This window comes from Oncorhynchus masou, chromosome 15, assembly GCF_036934945.1.
Source record: "Oncorhynchus masou masou isolate Uvic2021 chromosome 15, UVic_Omas_1.1, whole genome shotgun sequence".
Lineage (NCBI taxonomy): Eukaryota > Metazoa > Chordata > Actinopteri > Salmoniformes > Salmonidae > Oncorhynchus > Oncorhynchus masou.
The window spans coordinates 36,897,409-36,921,246 of record NC_088226.1 but is presented as its reverse complement, the minus strand read 5'-3'; the positions used below and the strand labels follow the sequence as shown (position 1 = coordinate 36,921,246).

Here is a 23,838-nt window from a genome sequence, read left to right as displayed (position 1 = left end):
ATCAGATTGCATTTCTCGACTCGTTTATAGACCAAGTCCATTGACAGTAGTAGTCTAATGCTGCCTTTGTTTCCAAATTGACCTTGAAAACAGTAACAGAAAAGTAAAAATTACAATGTATCTCGACTGTAGGTATGTCGAAATGTAATTGGTCAAGGATACCAGTGTTACTATAAGGCGTGGTTTGCTTCAAGTTGTGTTAAGCGCCATTGGCCAATTTGGTATTTTGTGGGGGGTGGGCACTGGCGAAAGTCGTGAGGCATTTTTAACTTCAATGAAACGGTATTTTGCTAAAAATCGACATTACCGCGAAATTGAAAATATGTATAGGATATGCTGTTAGGTTTCTGAAGTCTAAGCCACATTGAATAATGGGCGAATCCGAATACACAATTATAAGGTAAGTTTGTTCAGGCTACTAATGCGAACGTGCCAGACGACTCCACGCATGAAAACAGTTTCTTATTAACTTTTGGGCTCATATGGAAATGTGCATGGAATTGAAGTCTAAATGCATGAATATGTACGCTACACTAACTATGTTTTATTGTACTGTGCTTGAGAAGCCTCTTGCGTACGTTGTACTGATCTGGTATACACTAACAGCGAAAAATGGCATACTACCAAGTGGACCAACCAACAAAATGCAAACAAGGGAGTAAAATGCTTGACTGGTCCTAATATTATAAGGGTAAAACCGCTTTAATCTGCAAGGTTGGTCATATACTTCGAAATCAACTGGTATATTTCATTAGGTTTAATTACTGTCTGAATAGGACAGGATATTGGGCAATGAGTGTTGTGTCAGATCTAACTTTGTACCAGTTCCTGACTCCAGCATGGTAGGCATGTTCATGATGTTTTCATGTTTTATTTTTTTACCTTTATTTAACTAGGCAAGTCAGTTAAGAACAAATTCTTATTTCCAATGATGGCCTACACCAACCAAACCTGGGCAAATGGTGTGCCGCCCAATCATGGCCGGTTGTGATACAGCCTAGATTCGAACCAGGTTGTCTGTAGTGATTCTTCTAGCACTGAGATGCAGTCCCTTAGACCGCTGCACTGCTCGGGAGCCCATTCATAGCCACACAGTGCAACCCAAATCCACAGTACAGCAAATTTCCCATCAGGTCCTGATGACTCGTTTGCTTATCTGCGGTGTTTTGCGCTTCTTTCCATCCATGTAGAAAACCAAATAACTTCCCTGGCCCACCAGCCTGTCTTTCATCAGTCTGGAAAGTAGGTAAAAGAAGCTAAAACCAGGGTTGAGAATGAGAAGCCTTCCAAACAACCAAACATCCAAGCTGAAATGCAGGCAACCCTAATACAAAGTATTCTATGAATGGTTGCCTTTTACACGCTACTGGGCCTGCAGTCTCACTCCCTTGTCCCTTTGTTGTGATTACGTTGAACCCTCTACTGCAGGGATTGGCAATTTTGATGGGGCTGGATGCCACAACAAATCTGAACTCCTCATGAGGGGCCGTAGTGACTCGCCGGTCTGCATCCTCTCATTCAGAGTGACTGACAAATCAATGTGGGCCTCCCTGTCCATAGTTCGAACTTGATTATTACAAATTCAGATAGCTGGCTCGGCCAATAGAACATGTTTTAGCTGACATGGGCTAAATGAGTGACTGACATAACACGAGAGGACCTTCTGATGCACAACCAAATTTGTGTATTATACTACTCTAACCCAGTAAATTGAGACCAACTTTTTTTTTGTTTTTTTTTGAGGAAGTGATCCACGGGTATACAAAAAGGGGGTGGTTGCCCATCCCTGCTCTACAGGATTCTGGCCCTAATCCTTCCAGTGCGAGGCCTGGTCTTACTGTATGTTGTTACTGAGAGAGCACATTGAAACTGGAATGCTTTTCTCTATTAAGCCACCATAACATTGGAGTTAGTGTGCTTTACAAACGAGCCGTTTTGCCTATAGGTGAAGCTGGCTTGATATTTGAAACTCTCTGACCTTGACTTTTGGCGTACACAGTTCTGTTCAAGCCCCCAACCCTTTACACGTTGAATGTGTGTATTCCTTCGTTGAATGTCTTGCCCGACCACTCTATAGTCTGGTCCGAAAAAACTCCAGGTGTTGTGGAGTTTAACTGACAGACTGCTCAGCTGATTCTGCTTTCTCCAGCTGCTTCTGCTTGCTGCTACTGTACCTGTGTCACTGAGTCTGTGTTGCTATTGTGCTGCACATGGAGAATAAGGCCTTTTTTCTCACCCAGAATCTCCAGGTTCCCTCTAATGAAACAGAGTGGGGGGGGTTACTTGTGAGGTCTTTGCTGTTGTTTTTCCCCTTGTGCAACGTTTGTGGTGTATTTTTATTTTTTTCCCACTGTCTCGCTTACCCTTTGGCACTCACACAGCAGTGTCTGCCTGACTTCCTTTTGAAATGGTTTACATCTGGTTTAGTTTTTATTTGAGCTACTACATTTTATTTCTTCCAAAGTGTGTGGTTGGCCTGTGATTCCTCCACCATGCTCTCCAGCTCTCTTTTTCTCCGCCTGGTTTTAAATTTGGATCATAATGACTTCTGTACTTGTTGTGCACCCAAAATGGACAGCAGTGTTTCTCTGCTTTGCGCGCAGGACGAGGAGCAAGCTCTTCATTCCCGCCACATATATAAAGTATGTGTGTTCTCTCCTCTTATTTTGGGGCATTTAACTATGCCACCCTTTTGGAATGTCATTTGATGTATTGGTTAGTTCAATCTGTGTTCCCTGTGGTGACAGTGACCGGAGGTAGGTGATTCACTCCTTCATTCTCAGTACACCAACATCCCAGTGGTAGGCCAGTGATACGGAGTTGAAGTAGCCTTAACAGGCCTGAGGTTGTAAGCATTTTTTTTTTTTGTCAATTTCATAGCAGAATGAAACAATACTGAGAACCCTCAAGTGAATGCCTTGCTTTGTAATGTCTTTGTAGTTTGGCCTCGGTCCTCCACAGTGCAGACTGTGAATGTTCTGCTCTCCATTTTGGAGCGCGTCTCTGAACTGAAGCACATTTCAAAACATGTCCGACTGTCATTCCGCAGACCGGTTTGCCTGGAAATGGAGCAAACCGGTATAGTGTAGATTACATAGCAACGTCTCTCTTGCTTGTAAAAAAACAACCCGCCCCATTTTACTGGGAGTAAAGATCCTGGTCAATAGACAAATAATCTGTCATTGCCATGTGCATGACTGAAACCTTAATTCAATATAACTTAGACCGGAGGTGTGACCTAACCAGTGTTTTGATGCCACCTGTCCTTGTGAAAGCTAATAGGTAAACATAGTGGTTCACCGTAGCATACACCCAAGCCGAGGGCACCTTGGGCCAGGACAGTCATTACGGTCGTTCTATGTCATTTCACCAAGCCATGACAGCCACCACCCTCAGATTGTTCTGAAATTATTTCTGTATTTAGAAACGGATAAGATTCACATTCCTGTAACATTATTTTGTCAATATGATCTCTTAAAAATTCAGCTAATTGATTGCACCCAAATTGGCCATTTTAATTTATAGGATTCATATAATTTTTAAAATAAATACAGTACCAAAATCTGTTTTGGACCAACATTTGTTTTTAGACATTCCTTTCAGACATAGAGCTGATACTATATACTTGTTGTTGAGGTGGGATTGGCGTTGGAAATGGAGGGTCCCTGGGTGGCTTTTAACCATTTCATTGGATTCCTCATGGTCTAACACCATTTCTAACATGTTTGGTACAAATCAGATGTTAGGGACTATATATTTATTGAATATTATATTAATCCTATAAATTAAAATGTTTTTTTTTTTTTGTGTAATTAATATACATTGTAACAATGTTGCAGGACTTCTAATCTTATCTGTTTCTAACAATCAGCGACGGTGGGTGTCAATCCAATTGTATTTATTTTTGTGCTTTTTGAGGTGGAACAACCCATTTTTAATGAGTTAATGCACTAAATACAGACAAGTGGATTTCTTCAGATTGGCCTTATTTACCCAACTGGAGGATAAGTAGTGGGCCACCACAGTGCCTTGTAGGAAATTGAGTTCCTACCCTGTTCCTGTTGTGCTGCTGCAGTTGTGCAAATCTCCATCATGGACATTTGACTTCGTTATATCCGTCAGTTGAGCCTTTCTCCAAAGTTCATATCAGGGGTGACAAACTCGTGTAGGGGTTCCCTGAATCTCATCTTCACTATATGTATTAATCTGTTTTCAAGTCAGTAATACACTACATGACCAAAAGTATGTGGACACCTGCACTTTGACCATCTCATTCCAAAATCATGGGCATTAATATGGAATTGGTCCCCCTTTGCTGCTATAACAGCCTCCACTTATCTGGGAAGGCTTTTTCACTAGATGTTGAAACATTGCTTCGGGGACTTGCTTCCATTCAGCCACAAGGGCATTAGTGAGGCCCAACACTGATGTTGGGCGATTAGGCCTGGCTGGCAGTCTGCATTCCAATTCATCCCAAAGGTGTTCGATAGGGTTGAGGTCAGGGCTCTGTGCAGGCCAGTCAAGTTCTTCCACACCGATCTCGCAAACACCATTTCTGTATGGACCTCGCTTTGTGCACGGGGGCCATTGTCATGCTGGAACAGGAAAGGCCATTCCCCAAACTGTTCCCACAAAGTTGGAAGAACAGAATCGTCTAGAATGTCATTGTATGCTGTAGCGCTACGATTTCCCTTCACTGGAACTGAGGCCTCGCCCGAACCGTGAAAAAATGTCCGCATACCATTATTCCTCCACCACCAAGCATTACAGTTGGCATCATACATTCCAGCAGGTAGCATTCTCCTGGCATCAGCCAATCCTAAATTAGTCCATTGGACTGCCAGATGGTAAAGCTTGATTCATCACTCCACCACTTCAGCCGACGCATGGCGATCTTACCCTTGTGTGCAGCTTCTCGGCCATGGAAACCCATTTCATGAAGCTCCAGATGAACAGTTATTGTGCTGACGTTGCTACCACAGGCAGTTTGGAACTTGGTAGTGAGTGTTGCAACCGAGGACAGGCTTTTTTTTTTAAATGTTTTTTTATAAATATGCGCTACACGCTCCAATCCTGTTCTGTGAGCTTGTGTGGCCTACCACCTACCGCTGAGCCAGTGTTGCACCCCAACTTGCAGTTGACCTGGGCAGCTCCAGCAAGGCAAATATTTGACAAACTGACTTGTTGGAAAGATGGAATCCTTATTTCGGTGCCACGTTGAAAGTCACTGAGGTCTTCAAGTGAGGCCAATGTTTGTTTATGGAGAATGCATGGTTGTATGCTCCATTTTTATACACCTTTCAGCAACAGGTGTGGCTGAAATGGCCAAATCCACTACTTTGGCCATGTAGTGCATCTGTCAAGAAGTGTCCAGTATTAGGCCTATGACTAACTACTTTTATTGTGACACCAGTCTTGCCACCTCAAAAAGCACAAGAAAGAGGAAAAAGATGGGTGGGGTTTAGGCTGAAGAGTGTGTGACCGATGCTGAATAGGTTTAGACAGAGGAGCTCTCCAGTAGGTGTACCAAAACATCCAAGAGCCATTTCTTCCAAAGTGGGGTTACAACAAGTTGATCAACTTTCAAAGCAGAATTACTTTCCCATTGTTCCCCAACTGCAGTGTAGGATATACCATTTTCTATAGCTCTGAGCTATATACAATTTTGTGTATATATACCATTTTGTAGCTCTGAGTAAAAACACACAAAAAACAACACTTTCAAATTTTACTACATAAGATTTGAGGCAGTCGGTCACTACTCACTACTACAAACTGTTTCTCAAAGGCTACTGGTGACAATCGGCTATAAACATTTCAGAAAAATATCAGTTTCTTCTGTTATATTCTTACTGTTAAATGTGTATTGACAAGTTGATTTCATTGGCATGGCACAGCCATAGCCTTGGCTACTAAGCACAGATAAATAAAACTCAACATGCTATTCTGTTCTTTTGTATCATGATTTTCATGACCTTCCTCAACTAAATATTGATTGATTTCTTTGTGATTGTGTATATTAAGTGAGATTAGTACCGAGCAGCCTCTAATAGAGATGAGGTCAAGCGTATTGTCTTGTGAGTTGGAGGGGATTTGGGGAAGGGTGAGGTCAAACGAGGCAAGATGGAGGAAGAGGGAGATGGAAAGAAATGAATTGAAGGTAGACGTCTGGAAGTCTCCCAGTATGAAGAGCGGTGAGCCATCGTCAGGAAACGAGCTTATCAAGGTGTCAAGCACATTGAGGAACTCTCCAATGGCACCTGGACTGTTTCAATGATGATCAAATGGCACCACAAATGCCAGACAGAAGGGCGGTTATAGACAGTAGCAACCCACTGAATGATTTTGACGAAATCAATTTCAGGGACCGTTTCCGTATGTACAAAAGAAAATGTAGCTAACATTTGTTTGCTTGAGTCATAACTTTCATCAGACTCTCTTCTGGGAAGGCCCATGCCTCCTTCACTTCACTGGGATTTTTGGCAGGGTGTCACGTCTGCTGCAGGCGCAGTTGATGAATTTTTCTCAAGTCAGTTCGACTGGAGCTCGCTAGTGTGTTCATGTTTCAAAAATGTTATCAAATGCCATTGAAATGGCAGCAGCGGTATGACGGCTAGCATATTCATGAGCCCGATATGACTTCAGTACAAAATCCTTGACGACCCACTGCGCTGTCAGACTCAGCAATGCTCATGGGGCTGATATCGCTGGTCCAAATGTCAGTCGTGAAGCTAATGGCAGTAACGCTATTACTGTGTAACTCCGGTAGGGCAACATTTGAAAAATAGCGTGTGAACCGGTGATCGACCAGTTGGCGAACAGCCAACATCACCCACGACAGAGAACAGTTGATTGTCAAGGGCAATGATTTCCATTATCTTGGTGTTAATGGATTTTGCCTTTTGATTTGTCTTGCTGAAATTGTTTTACTCTTTCAAATGACTGCTCGATTTGTTGACTGCTCGATCCACACAGCAGACATTATGGGCTAGGTTAGGAATGCTGTGTAGCGCTACATTTTACGTGGCGTCATGTACCTACGTTATAGAGGTATGCATGTCAGCTTTGACATCAGTTTTGCACATCGGCGTTAAACTAGACATCGGGTTGACAGTAGCATTTTTAGCTAATATCATCTGATTCCAATATATCGTGCATCCCTATAACACATTGTCATTGTTAGAATCTTAATATGACAAAAATGTAATGGTTATAACCAATTTGGACATCAAATTTTTTTTTAAATGTTTTTTTCCCATTGCCCCTCCTGACATTAGGGCCTGCTCCACTCCTATTTCCTAGAGTTGAAGGTGCTGTGCCCAGTTGATAATCACCCCCATAATTGCTTCAAAACTGAATCAAAACTAATTTCACAGAACAAACACCAGCAGTTTTTTTAAGTTGTCAGCATGCTTCAGTTCGCCTAGTAGGTGACCTGAATGATTGTGCTTGCATACTCCCTTAAAATACCTTTTGAGGGCCTACCGAGTGACGCAGCAGTCTAAGGCATCTCTACAGACCCATGTTTGATCCCGGGCTGAGTTGCAGCCGGCCGAAACCGGGAGACCGATGGGGCGGCGCATCGTTGTCCCAGCATCCTCCAGGTTAGGGGAGGGTTTGGCTGGCCGTGATGTCCTTGTTCCATCGAGCTCTAGCGACTCTGTGTCGGGCCGGGTGCATGCATGCGGACGCAGTCGCCAGCTGGACGGTGTTTCCTCCGACACATTGGTGCGGCTGGCTTCCGGGTTAAGCGAGCAGTTTAAAGACCTTTGCTTGAACAATGTTGTACCGTTTTGTCAATTTTGAGATGCCGTAACCAGTATACACTCTAGTCGTGGAATTTTACATCCAAGATGTTTGGTGCAGTGTTTCTCATTGAAAAATATTTAGCATCTGATGCTGTTTTGCATAATATGATACAAAATGCGTCATACGGGGATTATTTCCTTATTTTGAAACTAAAATATCTTAACTTGATTGCTGACAAGCAAAACATTTGGGAATTATCTCAGCAATGGAGTAATGAAACAAATACCAAAAGTTTTTGGGTGGAATTTTCCTCGAGACCTTAATGGAGTATGCTACACAGTGAGAGCATGTGTAATTTACAATGGCAAGACCTAGACAAATGGATGCACATGCTGCGTTAGCTTTGCTACAAGATCTAAATGAAAACGTCTCAGATGATCCAGAAATGGATCATGACATTTCTGATTCATGCTGAACGGCTTTCCATATCTGGGAAAGGATCAATATCAGGCAGCAGGTGAGTGAGTGTTGGATAATGTTTCGGATCAGATGGCATGGCTGTACTTGGTGAAAGGAGGAACATGCTGCTGACCTGTTGCTGTGTTCTACAACATGCTTGACTTGGCTGCTATCAACACACAGGTGTTGTTCATGAGTCTGACACACAGGGCCAAGACATGAGTCTGACACACAGGGCCAAGACATGAGTCTGACACACAGGGCCAAGACATGAGTCTGACACACAGGGCCAAGACATGAGTCTGACACACAGGGCCAAGACATGAGTCTGACACACAGGGCCAAGACATGAGTCTGACACACAGGGCCACGACATGAGTCTGACACACAGGGCCACGACATGAGTCTGACACACAGGGCCACGACATGAGTCTGACACACAGGGCCACGACATGAGTCTGACACACAGGGCCACGACATGAGTCTGACACACAGGGCCACGACATGAGTCTGACACACAGGGCCACGACATGAGTCTGACACACAGGGCCACGACATGAGTCTGACACACAGGGCCACGACATGAGTCTGACACACAGGGCCACGACATGAGTCTGACACACAGGGCCACGACATGAGTCTGACACACAGGGCCACGACATGAGTCTGACACACAGGGCCACGACATGAGTCTGACACACAGGGCCACGACATGAGTCTGACACACAGGGCCACGACATGAGTCTGACACACAGGGCCACGACATGAGGGCCAAAGCAGCAGCAAAGAGTCCATGTGAAGAAACTGCCAGGTGGGCAGATGCACTTGAACAGAACCCATCACCATGGTCAATTTGGGTGCAATCAATTAGATTCATTTCTCAAAGATCTAATTATATCAAAAAATACATTTGCAGGAATGCTAAACTTCTGTTTAGGGACCACAGCGTTTGGTCCCTAAAACAGTGCGCTGAACGATCAGCAGACAAACACTCGATCCACATTCGTTGAGGTGTCATAAGGAGTGGGTATGCCCAGCCTCAGTCAGAGTTCACAGGTATTTTGTAACAAAAAGCATTAGTCAATCCCGGAGCCACTTAGTTATCCCCTGTAATTTACCTCTGAACATGCTGGCTAATGAGATGTGACACGCACCAGCAGGTGGCCAAGAGGAGGGAGGAGACGATATGCTGCCGTCGGCTAAGCCCTGCTTACTGTAGTCACTACCACAACCCCTGAACCCATTCCTGTATGTGAAACCTACTTTTACCTCGACTGCAGCCCTGACTAGACTGTCAACAGAAGATTTGACGCTCTGGACGTCTAACTGGGAGGGGTTAGGAGTCCAGGACAGAAGGCAGTTAAAGCCCGAAGTTGTGCTGTTACTGCAGACTGTTTTAGAAACTGTTGACATTGGAGAGTCTTCCTGGGGATATATATATATTTATTTTGAGTTTTTTGTTGTTGTTGCTGTATCTGGGCTAGCTAACGGTTCACCGCCGTTGGTATGTGTATGCACACCAAAGGACAGAAACTGAGTTGTCTCTCCCTGAAGGAGCCGGTCTCGATCAAAGCCAGTGACCGAGTGATCAAGAAGCTTGCGATGTCTGTCCTATCAAGGGTCCGGGAGTGGGTTAGGATGAAGAGAGGCAGCAGGTACTGTATGTTAGCTATAGATGCAGCACTGAAGTCTCTGGATGACTGGCCCATATGTCAGGCCCCAAAGACAGATTAGCTTTGCATGGGTGTCGGGCATTATATTCTAATCGAACTCTAATCACAGTAATGATTTGTCTTGGACTTTGGTTGTGGTTGTTCATCAATGTACTAGTTTCCTATCAGCTAATGTTCATTGAAGTTTGAATCGGATGCTGGAAAATGCTTGATTGGTAGTGAGGAGAGCAGGGTTTTACTGTATTGTAGGTGTTGGATTGAGTTGACAATGTTTTTGCCACTTCAGGCTGTGTGCCTCCAGCATGTGTTTTATATGCTGTGCTGTATGGAGGTGGGGAGTCGTGCTTGGACAAAGCCATGCTAATTATGGTTAACTATGATGTGACGTAATAATAATCCTATAGTTTACTCTTCCCTCAGCAGTATATTCTCCGGGTAGGTGCTGTAACCTCGTCCTCAGGCTAACCCAGGAAGAGTCTGGTGAACGGCACTACTCTTCTGGTGAGACTATTTTTTTTTTAGAAATGCCTGTTGTTTTGCTGCCTCTATGGTGGCATCAGAGGAAGCCTGAAGCTGTACTTTTTAAAGAAAGCAACAGAACTTCCCTGAGGAGTAACCAACCACAGCTGTTTTTTAAGCTGGTGGAGGCAGGGTGTGGACTGTGTACTTCTACAGTATAGATGCAGATCCTAACCACATGCACGGATGGGTGTGCTGTGGAGCCAAACTGTCTTTGTGGAATGATGTTTGGTTCGGTATACCAACATGACAAATGTATTTCAGCAGTCCATGTCATTTGTCTGGTGTACCCGGAGTGCCCGTCTGTGCTATCATGCAAACTATTGTCATTCTATCTTTGGCTTGAAAATGACAGCAATTATCATGAGCATAAACAGATCTGGGACCAGGCTAGGGTCTGGTATGCTCTGATTGGGACAGCACTTTGACTGTAACTGTTATGTTTGCTATTTGCGATCTTATGTATGTTTGTTCTGGTGGTCGTTGTCGGCCTTTAACACGAGAACCGCCATAGGCCAACAGCCACTGATGTTTGATTTTGTAGCTATGACCTGCTCCTTCCATGACTTTTCCTAAATGTTTTTATTTTGCACTACTCATTTGTCTGAATTTTTAAATCATGAACAGAAAAGTATTGAGGGTCTTTTTCCCCCACACTTATTCCTAAAATAATCCGCCAAGACGATGTGCTGTGGGACGTTGGTACCCCGCCACGCGCTAATGTGTTGCTCTCTCCTCACTGAATGAATCACAAATGGATGAAGGGGTGGTAATTGTGCACCTTACTTGACAGTTGAATTTAAGTTAGGCCTAACTGAATGAGGTTGATTTTTCATTTAGAACAACAATAGTATAATGTTGAGTTTTATGCCTTTATCAACACCAAATAATTTGACCATGCCTTTGGGGTTGATAACATTCTCTTTTACATTTTACTTTGTAAAAATAAGCTGTTTGACTTTTTTATTTACTATTACTCGGCCTGCAACTCATTTTGTACATGATGAGTTAGCCTGTAGACAAGATTCAATTGACAATCTGAGCGTATTCTGCAGTTTCGTCAAATACAGTGCATTTGTTATTTTGTTTTTATTTTTTACTTTAGTTTATTTGGTAAATATTTTCTTAACTCTTCTTCAACCTCACTGTTGGTAAAGGGCTTGTAAAAGTAAACATTTCACATTAAGGTCTACACTTGTTGTATTCGGCGCATGTGACAAATTAAGTTTGATTAGGAAGCATTCAAACCCCTTGACTTTTTCCACATTTTATGTTACAGCCTTATTCTAAAATGTAATCAATAGTTTTTTTCCTCCTCATCAATCTACACACAATACCCCATAATAACAAAGCGAAAACGTTTTTTTTGTGTGCTAATTTTTAAAAATGAAATAATGATACCTTATGGAAATAAGTATTCAGACCCTTTGCTGTGAGACTCGAGATTGAGCTCAGATGCATCCAGTTTCCATTGATCATCCTTCATGTTTCTACAAATTGATTGGAGTCCACCTGTGGTAAATTCAATTGATTGGACATGATTTGGAGAGGTACACACCTGTCTAAATAAGCTCCCACAGTGTCTGAGCAAAAACCAAGCCATGAGATTGAAGGAATTGTCCGTAGAGCTCCGAGACAGGAATTGAGGCACAGATCTGGGGAAGGGTACTTAAATGCTGCAGAAATTGTTAAGGACCCCAAGAACACTGCAATCATTCTTAAATGGAAGAAGCTTTGAACCACCAAGACTCTTCCTAGAGCTGGCCAAACTGAGAAATCGGGTGTGAAGGGCTTTGGCCAAGAACCTGATGGTCACTCTGATAGAGCTCCAGAGTTCCTCTGTGGAGATGGTTGTCCTTCTGGAACGTTATCCCATCTCTACAGAACTCCACCAATCAGGCCCTTTATGGTAGAGTGGCCAGACGGAATCCACTCCTCAGTGAAAGGCACGACAGCCCTCTTGGAGTTTGCCAAAATGCACCTGAAGACTCACTCTGACCATGGTCTGATGATACCAAGATTGAACTCTTTGGCCTAAATGCCAAGTGTCACTTCTGGAGGAATCCTGGCACATTTACATTACATTTACATTTAAGTCATTTAGCAGACGCTCTTATCCAGAGCGACGATCCCGACGGTGAATTATGGTGGTGGCGGCATCATGCTGTGGGGATGTTTTTCAGCGGCAGGGACTGGGAGACTCGTCAGGCTCAAGGCAAAGATGAATGGAGCAAAGTACAGAGATCCTAGATGAAAATCTGCTCAGGACCTCAGACTGGGGTGAATGTTCACCTTCCAACAGGACAACCACCCTAAGGACACAGCCAAGACAACGCAGGAGTGACTTTGGGACAAGTCTCTAAATGTCCTTGAGTGGCCCAGCCACGGCCCGGACTTGAACCCGATCGAACTTCTCTGAAAATAGCTGTGCAGCAACACTCTCCTTCCAACCTGACAGAGCTTCAGAGGATCTGCATAGAAGAATGGGAGAAACTCCTCAAATACAGGTGTGCCAAGCTTGTAGCATCAGACTCGAGGCTGTAATCTCTGCCAAAGGTGCTTTAGCCAAGCACTGATTAAAGGGTCTGCATACTTATGTAAATGTAATGTTTTTTTTTTTTTTGCTTTGTCATTATGGGGAATTTTGTATAGATTGAGGGGGGGAGGGGTCTATTTTAGAATAAGGCTGTGGAGAAAGTCAAGCGGTGGGAATACTTTCCGACTGCATTGTATGCTAAAGGGGACGCCCAGGCAATGTTTTCTAGCGGGTACTTATATGCTGAAATGGCATGTGGTTCTAGTGTTATTGTTTTACCCTGGCTACCACAATGTCCAGGTGCAATAAAAATTCCTTTCATAAAGATGTTGGGTACGGTTAAATTTCACGTGCCTATAGGCAGAACTTGGCGTCTTCTGAGGTTGCGTTTCTAGCTGTTAAATCCGCTATAGTAGTCTTAGAATGATCTATTATGTGTAATATATGGTCTACTTTGAACCAGATGGATTATAGGCTAGATTTATGTTATGTTCTGGGCCTGGAACTGGGAGAATGAACGGATAAGGATGTTCATATGAGTTTTTCGGGGAGAACGTGACTGACTCTGTTGCATACATTTTTGTTTTCCCCCCTTTGTTCTGCACCCTGTTTTATTCAACCTTTTTAAAATCCAGAAGTGTTTTGCCTTATCCTTCTGAATATATAATTTCCACACCTGAAGAATCTAAAATTCAGAACTGATGGAAGTATACCTCAACTTTCCTCCTAAATGAGTTTCTGTTTCTAGACTGTCTGATCACACACACACACACACACACACACACACAAATTGGGCTATAAAGTGTTTTTCTCCTTCTAGGATGGAGATGTCCTGTCTGGAGCTGGCCCTGAAGGGAGAGAGGCAGTGTAAGGTGGGGGATTACCATGCTGGGGTCTCCTTCTTTGAGTCGGCCATCCAGGTGGGCACAGAGGACCTCCAGATCCTCAGCGCAATCTACAGCCAGCTGGGCAATGCCTACTTTCACCTGCAGGAGTACAGCAAGGCTCTGGAATACCACTGCCATGACCTCACCCTCACCAGGTACACACACTTAGCATGACCTCTCACTGACCAGGTACACAGCACCGCCATGACATCGGAACACCGCTACAATCTCACTCTGACCTAACCTAATGTAGCAGGTGTAAAATAAACACGTGAAACTAAATGCCATACATTCTGGTCTTGACGAGAAGGGGGGGGGGGCACTTTTGGGAGGTTCTCTTCTACACTGCTCAACCAATCCAGTAAATGTGGAGGAGGAGTTCAGATGGAGTTGTTGGACTCTACAGAGGCTACTTGGGTGCACACTACCGCCATGGCCTCTCTGACCAGGAGCACACTGCCACCATGACCTTAGGTTCCGAAGGTCCACCTTGAGCCGCTGGCTTTGGCCAAGTGAAGACGTCATTAGAGTAATGTGAGACTCTTCTGCCCTTATAAACCTGGTTCAATGAGAGGTTTTGTTTCAGTCTTAAATTTAAATTCAAGTCATTTAGCAGATGTTCTTATCCAGAGTGACTTACAGTAGTGAGTGTTAACATGTTCATACTGGTCCCCCTTGGGGATCAAACCCACAACCCTATCGTTGCAAGTGCCATTCTCTACGAACTGAGCCACACGGGACCATGTGAACTGTGATGGTCTAGAGAAATGAGAGCTGGGGGACTGGCGAAGTGACCAAGTGATCAGTTTGTTGGTTTGGGCAGAAAGTAAGCAAAGCACCCATGTCACAGTATCCCATGGGGAAGAAACATTTATCACCTCAAATGGAAGCCTTACTCGAGTAGGGAGACAAATGCTGATTTGTGAAGCAAATTCTAATTTCTCGGTCAAGAATGTCTCATGGTACAGTATACCATTGACGTTTCTTATTCTGTGTTTGGATGTGATTTCTTTCCAGAACCATTGGGGATGAACTTGGAGAAGCAAAAGCCAGTGGCAACCTTGGAAACACCCTGAAGGTTCTGGGACGATTTGATGAAGCTGTGGTCTGTTGCCAAAGACACTATGACATTACCAGAGGGATGTACGATAAGGTGAGACATTCAAATGTAATAATTAAATCACAAGTGTTAGGTTCTAAACAGAGTAAAAACTCACATGGAATACTAGGAAAAGCTCAAAGTTTATTCACCCACTAGGTCAAACAGCTGCTAAGACAAATACCTGTTTACACAAGCACATATACAGTATTTATACACTCTTACTAGGTGGGGTGTCAACTCCTTCCATCTAGGCAGCCAATACATCTGTTGCTAGTCAGGAACTTAATTGGTTCCTCTCGCTGGTGTAGTCATGGCCCCTCCTCCTGCTAGAACCTTCGTGTGCATGTAAGTATGTGTGTGTAACAGGACTGTTCCTTGTCACTTCACCTGACCTGACGCCGAAATCCTCACGCCTCTCTAATCCACGGCTGTCCTACCTTATCAGTTACTGAAACCAAACTGTAGCCCTTTGCCTCCCTCCTTAGGAGCCATGAGATTTCTCTCTTACCCCCTTTATCTCTCCAATTTTGATCTCATCGCTGCAACTCCCCACCGCCAAACCGCTCTATTTAACAACCGCCAGCTGCACCAATGTGTCAGAGGAAACACCTTTCAGCTGAACGGTCAGCCTGCAGGTGCCCGGCCTGCCACAAGGAGTCGCTAGAACGTGATAAGCCAAGTAAAGCTTCCCCAGCCAAACCCTCCCGTAACCGATGACGCTGGGCCAATTGTGCGCCGCCCTATGGGACTCCTGATTACGGCCGGTTGTGGTACAGCCTGGGATCGAACCCGGGTCTGTGGTGACTGCTCCCGGGTCTGTGGTGACGGCTAGAATAAGTGATTAATAATTGCAATTGAAGTCGAAGTTTACATACACCTTAGCCAAATACATTTAAACTCAGTTTTCACAATTCCTGACATTTAATCGCAGTAAGAATTCCCTGTGCCTTAGACCGCTGCACCACTCAGGAGGCCCAACAACACCATGTTTTGACAGAATGTCAACTTTATTCACTCCCCCTTCCTTACTCAGTAACTTTCCATACACCTAGTTCTCATCCACCCTCCATTGACCTCAATATAAACCATCCTTACATGTAACGTAATCAATAAGTTCTAGTATGGTAATATGAATAAGTATATTTCAAGCTTGAATCCAACACAAGTAAATAATATTCTTGTATTGTAATTAGTAATACTCAGAAACCTTGGTCCTGGAGAGAAACAGCTGTTCTAATCTTGGTTCCAGCCCAAAACATATCTTATTCAAACGTTCAATCATAACATCAAGACCTTGTTTAATGAATATTTAGTGCTAGACTGGAACGAAAGACCACTGATTGTGGCCATAATGTATTTAGCCAAATACATTTAAACCCAGATTTTCACAATTCCTGACATTTTAATCATAGTAAAAATTCCAGTTAGGCTCACCACTTTATTTTAAGGATGTGAAATGTCAGAATAATAGTAGAGTGATTTATTTCAGCTTTTATTTCTTTCATCACATTCCCAGTGGGTCAGATGTTTACATACACTCAATTAGTATTTGTTAGCTTTGTCTTTAAATGGTTTAACTTGGGTCAAACATTTTGGGTAGCCTTTCACAAGCTTCCCACAATAAGTTGGGTGAAATTTGGCCCATTCCTCCTGACAGAGCTGGTGTAACTGAGTCAGGTTTGTAGGCCTCCTTGCTTGCACATGCTTTTTCAGTTCTGCTCACAATATTTTTATAGGATTGAGGTCTCTGCTTTATGATGGCCACTCCAATACTTTGACTTTGTTGTTATTAAGCCATTGTGCCACAACTTTGGAAGTATGCTTGGGGTCATTGTCCATTTGGAAGACCCATTTGCGGCCAAGCTATAACTTCCTGACTGATGTCTTGAGATATTGCTTCAGTATATCCACATAATTTTCCTCCTCGTGTTGCCATCTATTTTGTGAACGCCACCAGTCCATCCTGCAGCAAAGCACCTCCACAACATGATGCTGCCCCCCCCTGTGCTTCACGTTTGGGATGGTGTTCTTTGGCTTGCAAGCCTTCCCCTTTTTCCTCCAAACACAATTATGGTCAAACAGTCCTATTTTTGTTTCATGAGACCAGAGGACATTTCTCCAAAAAGTACGATCTTTGTCCCCATATGGAGTTGCAAACTGTAGTCTGGCTATTTTATGGCGGTTTTGGAGCAGTGGCTTCTTCCATGCTGAGCGGCCTTTCAGGTTATGTCTATCGGACTTGTTTTTACTGTGGCTATAGATACTTTTGTACCTGTTTCCTCCAGCATCTTCACAAGGTCCTTTGCTGTTGTACTGGGATTGATTTGCACTTTTCACAAAGTACGTTCATCTCTAGGAGACAGAGCGCTTCTCCTTCCTGTGCGGTATGACGTCTAGGTGGTCCCATGGTGTTTATACTTGCATACTATTGTTTGTACAGATGAACGTGGTACCTTCAGGCGTCTGGAAATTGCTCCCAAGGATGAATCAGACTTGTGGAGGTGTACACATTTTTTTTTCAGAGGTCTTGGCTGACATCCTATGATATCAAGCAAAGAGGCACAGAGTTTGAAGGCAGGCCTTGAAATACAACAACAGGCACACCTCCAATTGACTCAAATGATCTCAGAAGCTTCTAAAGCCATGACATCATTTTCTGGAATTTTCCAAGTTGTTTAAAGGCACAGTCAACTTAGTGTATGTAAACTTCTGACCCACCGGAATTGTGATAGTGAAATGTAAACAATTGTTGGAAAAATTACTTGTCATGCACAAAGTAGATGTCCTAACCGTCTTGCCAAAACTATAGTTAACAAGAAATTTGTGGAGTAGTTGAAAAACAGGTTTTAATGACTCCGAACTTATGTATGTAAACTTCTGACTTCAACTGTATGTGTTGATGTCTAGACAAGTTTGACGCCCAACCCTCTTTGTGCTGGGCAAGTATTTACAATGTTGGTTGTGTTGGCCTGTTCCTCTCTGTGCAGGTTGGGCAGGCCCGAGCGCTGTATAATTTTGGCAACGTTTACTACTCCAAGGGGAAGAGTATCTGCTGGACTGGAGCAGAGCCAGGAGAAATCCCAGAGGAGGCCAAGTTTGCGCTAGTCAAAGCCACAGAGTATTACGAGTGAGTTAATCAGTGGGTTTCTATAATAGTCTGCCTATGATAAAGAAGAGTGTAATGGTGAATAAGTATGACTTTTGAATGTCTGCGACCTTTTTAATACTTTATTTATATGATGGCGTCGGCTGATAAATGACAATGTACGAATAAATTACTTTTGGTGAGTGTTACCCTTAATACTTTTGTCTGTTTATTGTATAGATTAAACCTGTCCATTGTGAAGGACTTGGAGGATCGGGCAGCACAGGGACGAACCTATGGTAACCTAGGTAACGCATACTATCTGCTCGGAAACTTCCAGAAAACTGTGGGGGCCCATGAACAGGTACATACCCTAAATTAGTGGCATCACAAGTCTTAGTACATGACTATCAGGGTTATTATTTATATATATGTGATGCATGTGTGAATATTGTTGTATGATATTATATGTTCTCGTTACTTTATTTAGTAGAAAAGAGAACATATCACTCGGACCACTCAAATTCTTCCATTATTTGTTTTGAAGCGTCTCCTCATCGCTAAGGAGTTTGGCGACAGGGCGGCTGAGAGGAGGGCCTACTGTAACCTAGGGAACGCCTACATCTTCCTGGGCCAGTTTGGAGTGGCAGCTGAACATTACAAGTGAGTGGACTTACTTCCTTAGACCAATTGACCATCAAAGGCCCAGGGATTTCTCAGACACTACTGCCAAGTTAGTACATGTATGTTTGGACGTGGGAAAGAATAAAACAAAAAAGAAGGAAAAGTGTTATAAGTGAAAATGTTTCTGGAAATCTCTTACCAACGCCCCACAGTTAGGGGCAAACAAGATTAGTTTCTGGTGACCTCTTCCTTATCATCCCTTGACCTCTGCCCCCCCCCCCCCAGGAGGACTCTGCAGCTGGCCAGGCTGCTGAAGGACAAGGCTGTGGAGGCTCAGGCCTGTTACAGCCTGGGGAACACCTACACACTGCTGCGCGACTACGAGAGAGCCATCGACTACCACCTCAAACACCTCATCATCGCACGGGAGCTCAAGGACAGGTACACACACTTACAATACTTGGTTGCTTATGGTTGTCGATCGTGTATGACCATGACCATCTTCTTTGCCTAAGACATGCATTGTTCAAAAGGCTTGTGCAAAGTGTTCACAGTAGGGAAGTGTACTTTCTGAGTTGGCAATTACTCAATCTCCCTTCTGTCTGTCCTTCTGTGTTTGTTCAGAGTCGGAGAGGCAAGAGCGTGCTGGAGTTTAGGAAATGCCCACACGGCCCTGGGGAATCATCAGGATGCCGTTCACTTTGCTGAGAAACATCTGGAGATATCCAAAGAGGTGTACTGCCTGGTCAATGTTTACTCCACCTCCCTATCTAATGCATGTTATCAGTACCTGTCATCTAGTCACAGATCTTTCTACATGGAATTAACCTGCTCGTTATTATCCGATAAGTCACAACTCTAGGAATTCCGTATGAATAAAATGAACGAGGCAATCTCTTCCGGTACCGAGGGGAGGGGTGAGGACAACAACACCTCGACTCTCTATATGGCCAGATTATTCCCCAAGCTGTTTTCGAGTTGTGTTCTTCTTAATGCAGTTATGTTTTTTTTTTTTTTTTCTCTAATACACTTCTCATCCTGTATTTGGTCCAGACTGGAGACCAAAATAGCGAGGCAACAGCCAGGATGAACTTGTCAGACCTGAAGTTATTGCTGGTTCTGGGTCAGAACCCAAGCTCAAGCCTCAACACCAACAGCAGCTCCAACTCTAACAGCAACAGCTCTGTTCGGACTGAGAACCTCAGGAAGCAGAATACCTTACCAGGTACAAGTCCGTAACAATGCTACAGTATTATCATTATGATGTACTTATGATATATATATATTGATTTTAGTGTAAATAGATATGGTCCTGTGTGGCTCAGTTGGCAGAGCATGGCGCTTGCAACATTGATCATGGGTTTGATTCCCACTGGGGTCACCCATGCAAAAATGTACGCACAGGGGTTACTGTAAGTCGCTTTGAATAAAAGCGTCTGCTAAATGGCATATAATATTGTTATAAATAACCATTATTCCGTTTGAACTCATTATGCTGAACCTTACACAAATCTGTAGTTCAAAGTCAGTCCAGGTGCAAGCCTGGCAAAGTGACACATGCAAATAGATACATATGGCGCACACACCGACTTCTGATTTTGTTCGTTTCAGACGTTAAGTCAGAAGGAAGGAGTAACAGTATGGAGAACTTGGAGGTGGTAGGACTGAGTCCAGAGAGAACTGTGGAGGTGGGTACAAAAATATGTACAGTACACATGCATATTAAGACATTTACATATTCTTATGAGCAGGAATAACCCCTCTCCGTCATGTTACTATTGTATTGATTTACACTACCGTTCAGAAGTTTGGGGTCACTTGGAAATGTCCTTTTTGCAAAGAAAAAGCCATATCTCAGACTGGCCAATAAAAAGAAAAGCTTAAGATGTGCACCGGGGCCTCCCACTCCACTTTCTATTCTGGTTAGAGCCAGTTTGCTCTGTTCTGTGAAGGGAGTATTACACAGCGTTGTACCAGATCTTCATTTTCATGGCAATTTCTCGCGTAGAATAGCCTTCATTTCTCCGAACAAGAATACACTGACGAGTTTCAGAAGACAGGTCTATGTTTCTGGTCATTATGAGCCTGTAATTGAACCCACAAATGCTGGTGCTCCAGATACTTAACTAGTCTAAAGAAGGCCAGTTTTATTTCTTCTTTAATGAGCACAACAGTTTTCAGCTGTGCTAACATAATTGGAAAATTATTTTATAATGATCAATTAGCCTTTTAAATGATCAACTTGGATTAGCTAACACAACGTGCCATTGGAACACAGGAGTGATGGTTGCTGATAATGGGCCGCCGTACGCCTATGTAGATATTCCATAAAAATTCAGCCGTTTCCAGCTACAATAGTCATTTACAACGTTAACAATGGCTACACTATTTCCGATCAATGTGATGTCATTTTAATGGATAAAAAAATTGCTTTTCTTTCAAAAACAAGGAAACGTTTAAGTGACCCTAAACTTTGAACGGTAGTGTATGTAAATTTTGTTTTTATTGATTGGTTATATAGCGATGGTGACGTCTCGACTAAACTGCCTACACACACCACCTATCATGCCCCTATCCTCCATGTTTCTTTTCATGTACCGGTACGCTTGTCTTCATGTACTGCCCTTGCAACAGAACTGGGACGAAGGCGTGTTCAGGCCTCCTAATCCTAAATCCAGCATGGCCAAGGCCTCCTCCAAGCTGTTCTTTATCAACCGGCTCAGAGGGAAGAAACACAAGAAGCACAGCTCTCCTACCAGAGACGGAGTTCTCCAGGACACCAGGAACAAACCCACAGCCCCAGAGATGGACACACAGAAGTCAGAAGCCACGGTAGCTTCAACCGTAGAGATAGGCCTACATAGTAGCGTAATCATATAATTGGTCTATTGCTATTATTTTAAATGCATTCCTACGGGTTCAACAGCCTACTTTGGTTTAGCTACAGTAGATGACATGGAGGCTGGGCATGTTGTGCAGTCTATTGTAGCATTCTTGTCTTAGTAATGAGATCCTTTTTATGGTTGTCATTATATCTGAGACTTCTGGTTGTTTTAGTGGGTGTTTTGTGCCTCTTTTCTCCTGTAGATTGGAAGTTCTGATACTCTGGGTGATGAAGGCTTCTTTGACCTCCTAAGTCGTTTCCAGGGCAGCAGAATGGAAGACCAAAGATGCTCCTTATTGGACGACCAGAGCAGTCTCATCGACCCACTCTCTCTCTGTACCACCCCACCCGTAGCCATGAGGAAATGTAAGTTAGTCTCGCCCCCCTCTGCATGCCATGTCTACCAATGTGCCTGGTTGGCACTTTGTGACCTATGCATCGTCCAATGCCTTTCCTGTACGTGCCTTCCTTATCCTATTCACTGGTGGTAGGAGCTCATCTACTTGTGATTTTCCTCCTTGAATTTTGTGTTCATAATAAAAATAATATTGCTTTGGTCCAAGGAGATGTAGCTTTCAGGCTAAACTGAAACTACTTCTTCCTTTCCCTCTTTCTATCATCACCCCTTCCTCACCTCTCTGTCCTCTGCTACCTCAAGTACATACTTCTGCGTGCGAGGCCAACCTGGAGCCTGGGCATTTCCTGGACCTGCTGGCCACCTCCCAGGGCCGTCGGCTGGACGAGCAGAGAGCCAGCGTAGGCAGCAGCTTCCCCGGTCTACGTCTCTGCAGCTCCAATCATTCCCTCAGCCCCCCCACCACGCGCAGTCCCCTGATGACCAGTACTGACCAGCCTCAGGCTGATGACGTTTTCTTCGACATGCTAGTCAAGTGCCAGGTAATCAAGACAGCCTACAGTAGGCAATTTTAGGTGGTTCGCTGAAAATGACTTTACTATTCAGAAGTTAGTAAAAGCCTCATTTGCTTACACCTTAGTACTGATTGTAAAGATGATGAATTGTAACTCATGGACCAAATTTATTGAAAAATACTATATTTCAGAAATTGACTGACACTGTTGATTTGAGATCAAAATCTGGTCTGTTCCAATGTGCCTGTGTAGGGTTCTAGACTGAATGACCAGCGGTGTACAGTGCCCCCTCTCCCCACTAAGGGTTCTACTGTCCCAGACGAGGACTTCTTAAGCCTCATCCTGCGATCCCAGTCCAGCAGGATGGACGAGCAGCGGGTCCCACTACCTCCCAGCTCTGACGCTATCGCTAGCCAGCCCAGCCCAGATTGCCCAGACTGATGCCCTATATGTCTGCCTACCTATCCTCTAACTTCAGCTCATTCCTGAACTCCTCACAGCCTGTTCCAGACTGACTATCTCACTTTTACCTGCCCAGGCACGAGCTCCTCAAGATTGATGCAATCATCACAGGGTTTCCTCTACCACAGCTGAAAAATGTATCTACCCTGTGAACCCAAATAACCTCTGCCAGACATTCACGACAGTATTCCCCTTTTCACTCTGGATTCACACAGCCGGGCTCACACAGTCAATTACATGGGTCTCCAACTCCACACAACTTTCAATGGATTAGTGGACCATCTTCTCTGCAGGGAAACATGATCTGAGCCCCCACACTACTGTAGAATCACCAGGTTTGAGTTGGAAGAAGCGACATGAACTTGACTCCTGCTGAAATGTTTGAATTTTGTTTTTATTTCTATACAGTGTTTGAGTTGACACTTTCTATTATTGTACAGAAATGTTATTCTGGCAGATTTTAATTTTTTCAATTTTTTTATGGTGACGGATCCTTTCAGCTGTTCTCAGTATGTGAAGAACTAGACATTGCAAGTAACTTTGACACCAATTTACCAGACATGTCATAAACACCTTTTAATGAAATGTAGACACACACACAAGCTTATGTTGATAGAGTAAAAAAATATGATGCGGGAAAAAATTAATTGTACAGGCCAGCAATGTTTTTTTTTTACTTCCAGTTTATGCTGACCATGGGGAAATAAAATGATTTCACACTTTTTGTACTTTTACCACATTTTCTCCCAAATTTCGTGATATCCAATTGGTAGCTAGTCTTGTCCCATCTCTGCAACTCCTCTACGGACTCGGTGGATGTGGAGAGCCATGCGCCCTCCGAAACACGACCCTGCCAAGCTGCACTGCTTCTTGACACACTGCTCGCTTAACCCAGAAGCCAGCTGCACCAATGTGTCGGAGGAAACACCGTCCAGCTGGCGACCGACATTAGCTTGCAGGCGCCCGCTACAAGGAGTCACTAGAGTGC

The 23,838-nt window shown here is 43.7% G+C and overlaps 1 protein-coding gene across 1 annotated transcript; it reads left to right on the top strand.

Moving 5' to 3' along the window:
• The first annotated feature begins 222 nt into the window (after window positions 1–222).
• Window positions 223–23,574, top strand: LOC135556198 (G-protein-signaling modulator 2-like). The gene is made up of 14 exons (XM_064989198.1): window positions 223–400; window positions 13,757–13,978; window positions 14,841–14,976; window positions 17,913–18,052; window positions 18,251–18,374; window positions 18,558–18,673; window positions 18,920–19,075; window positions 19,259–19,367; window positions 19,688–19,859; window positions 20,246–20,322; window positions 21,269–21,466; window positions 21,722–21,884; window positions 22,177–22,415; window positions 22,641–23,574. Exons 1-14 carry the CDS (start codon window positions 372–374, stop codon window positions 22,827–22,829), a joined length of 2,070 nt encoding a protein of 689 aa, XP_064845270.1. The 5' UTR covers window positions 223–371; the 3' UTR covers window positions 22,830–23,574.
• The last annotated feature ends 264 nt before the right edge of the window (window positions 23,575–23,838 follow it).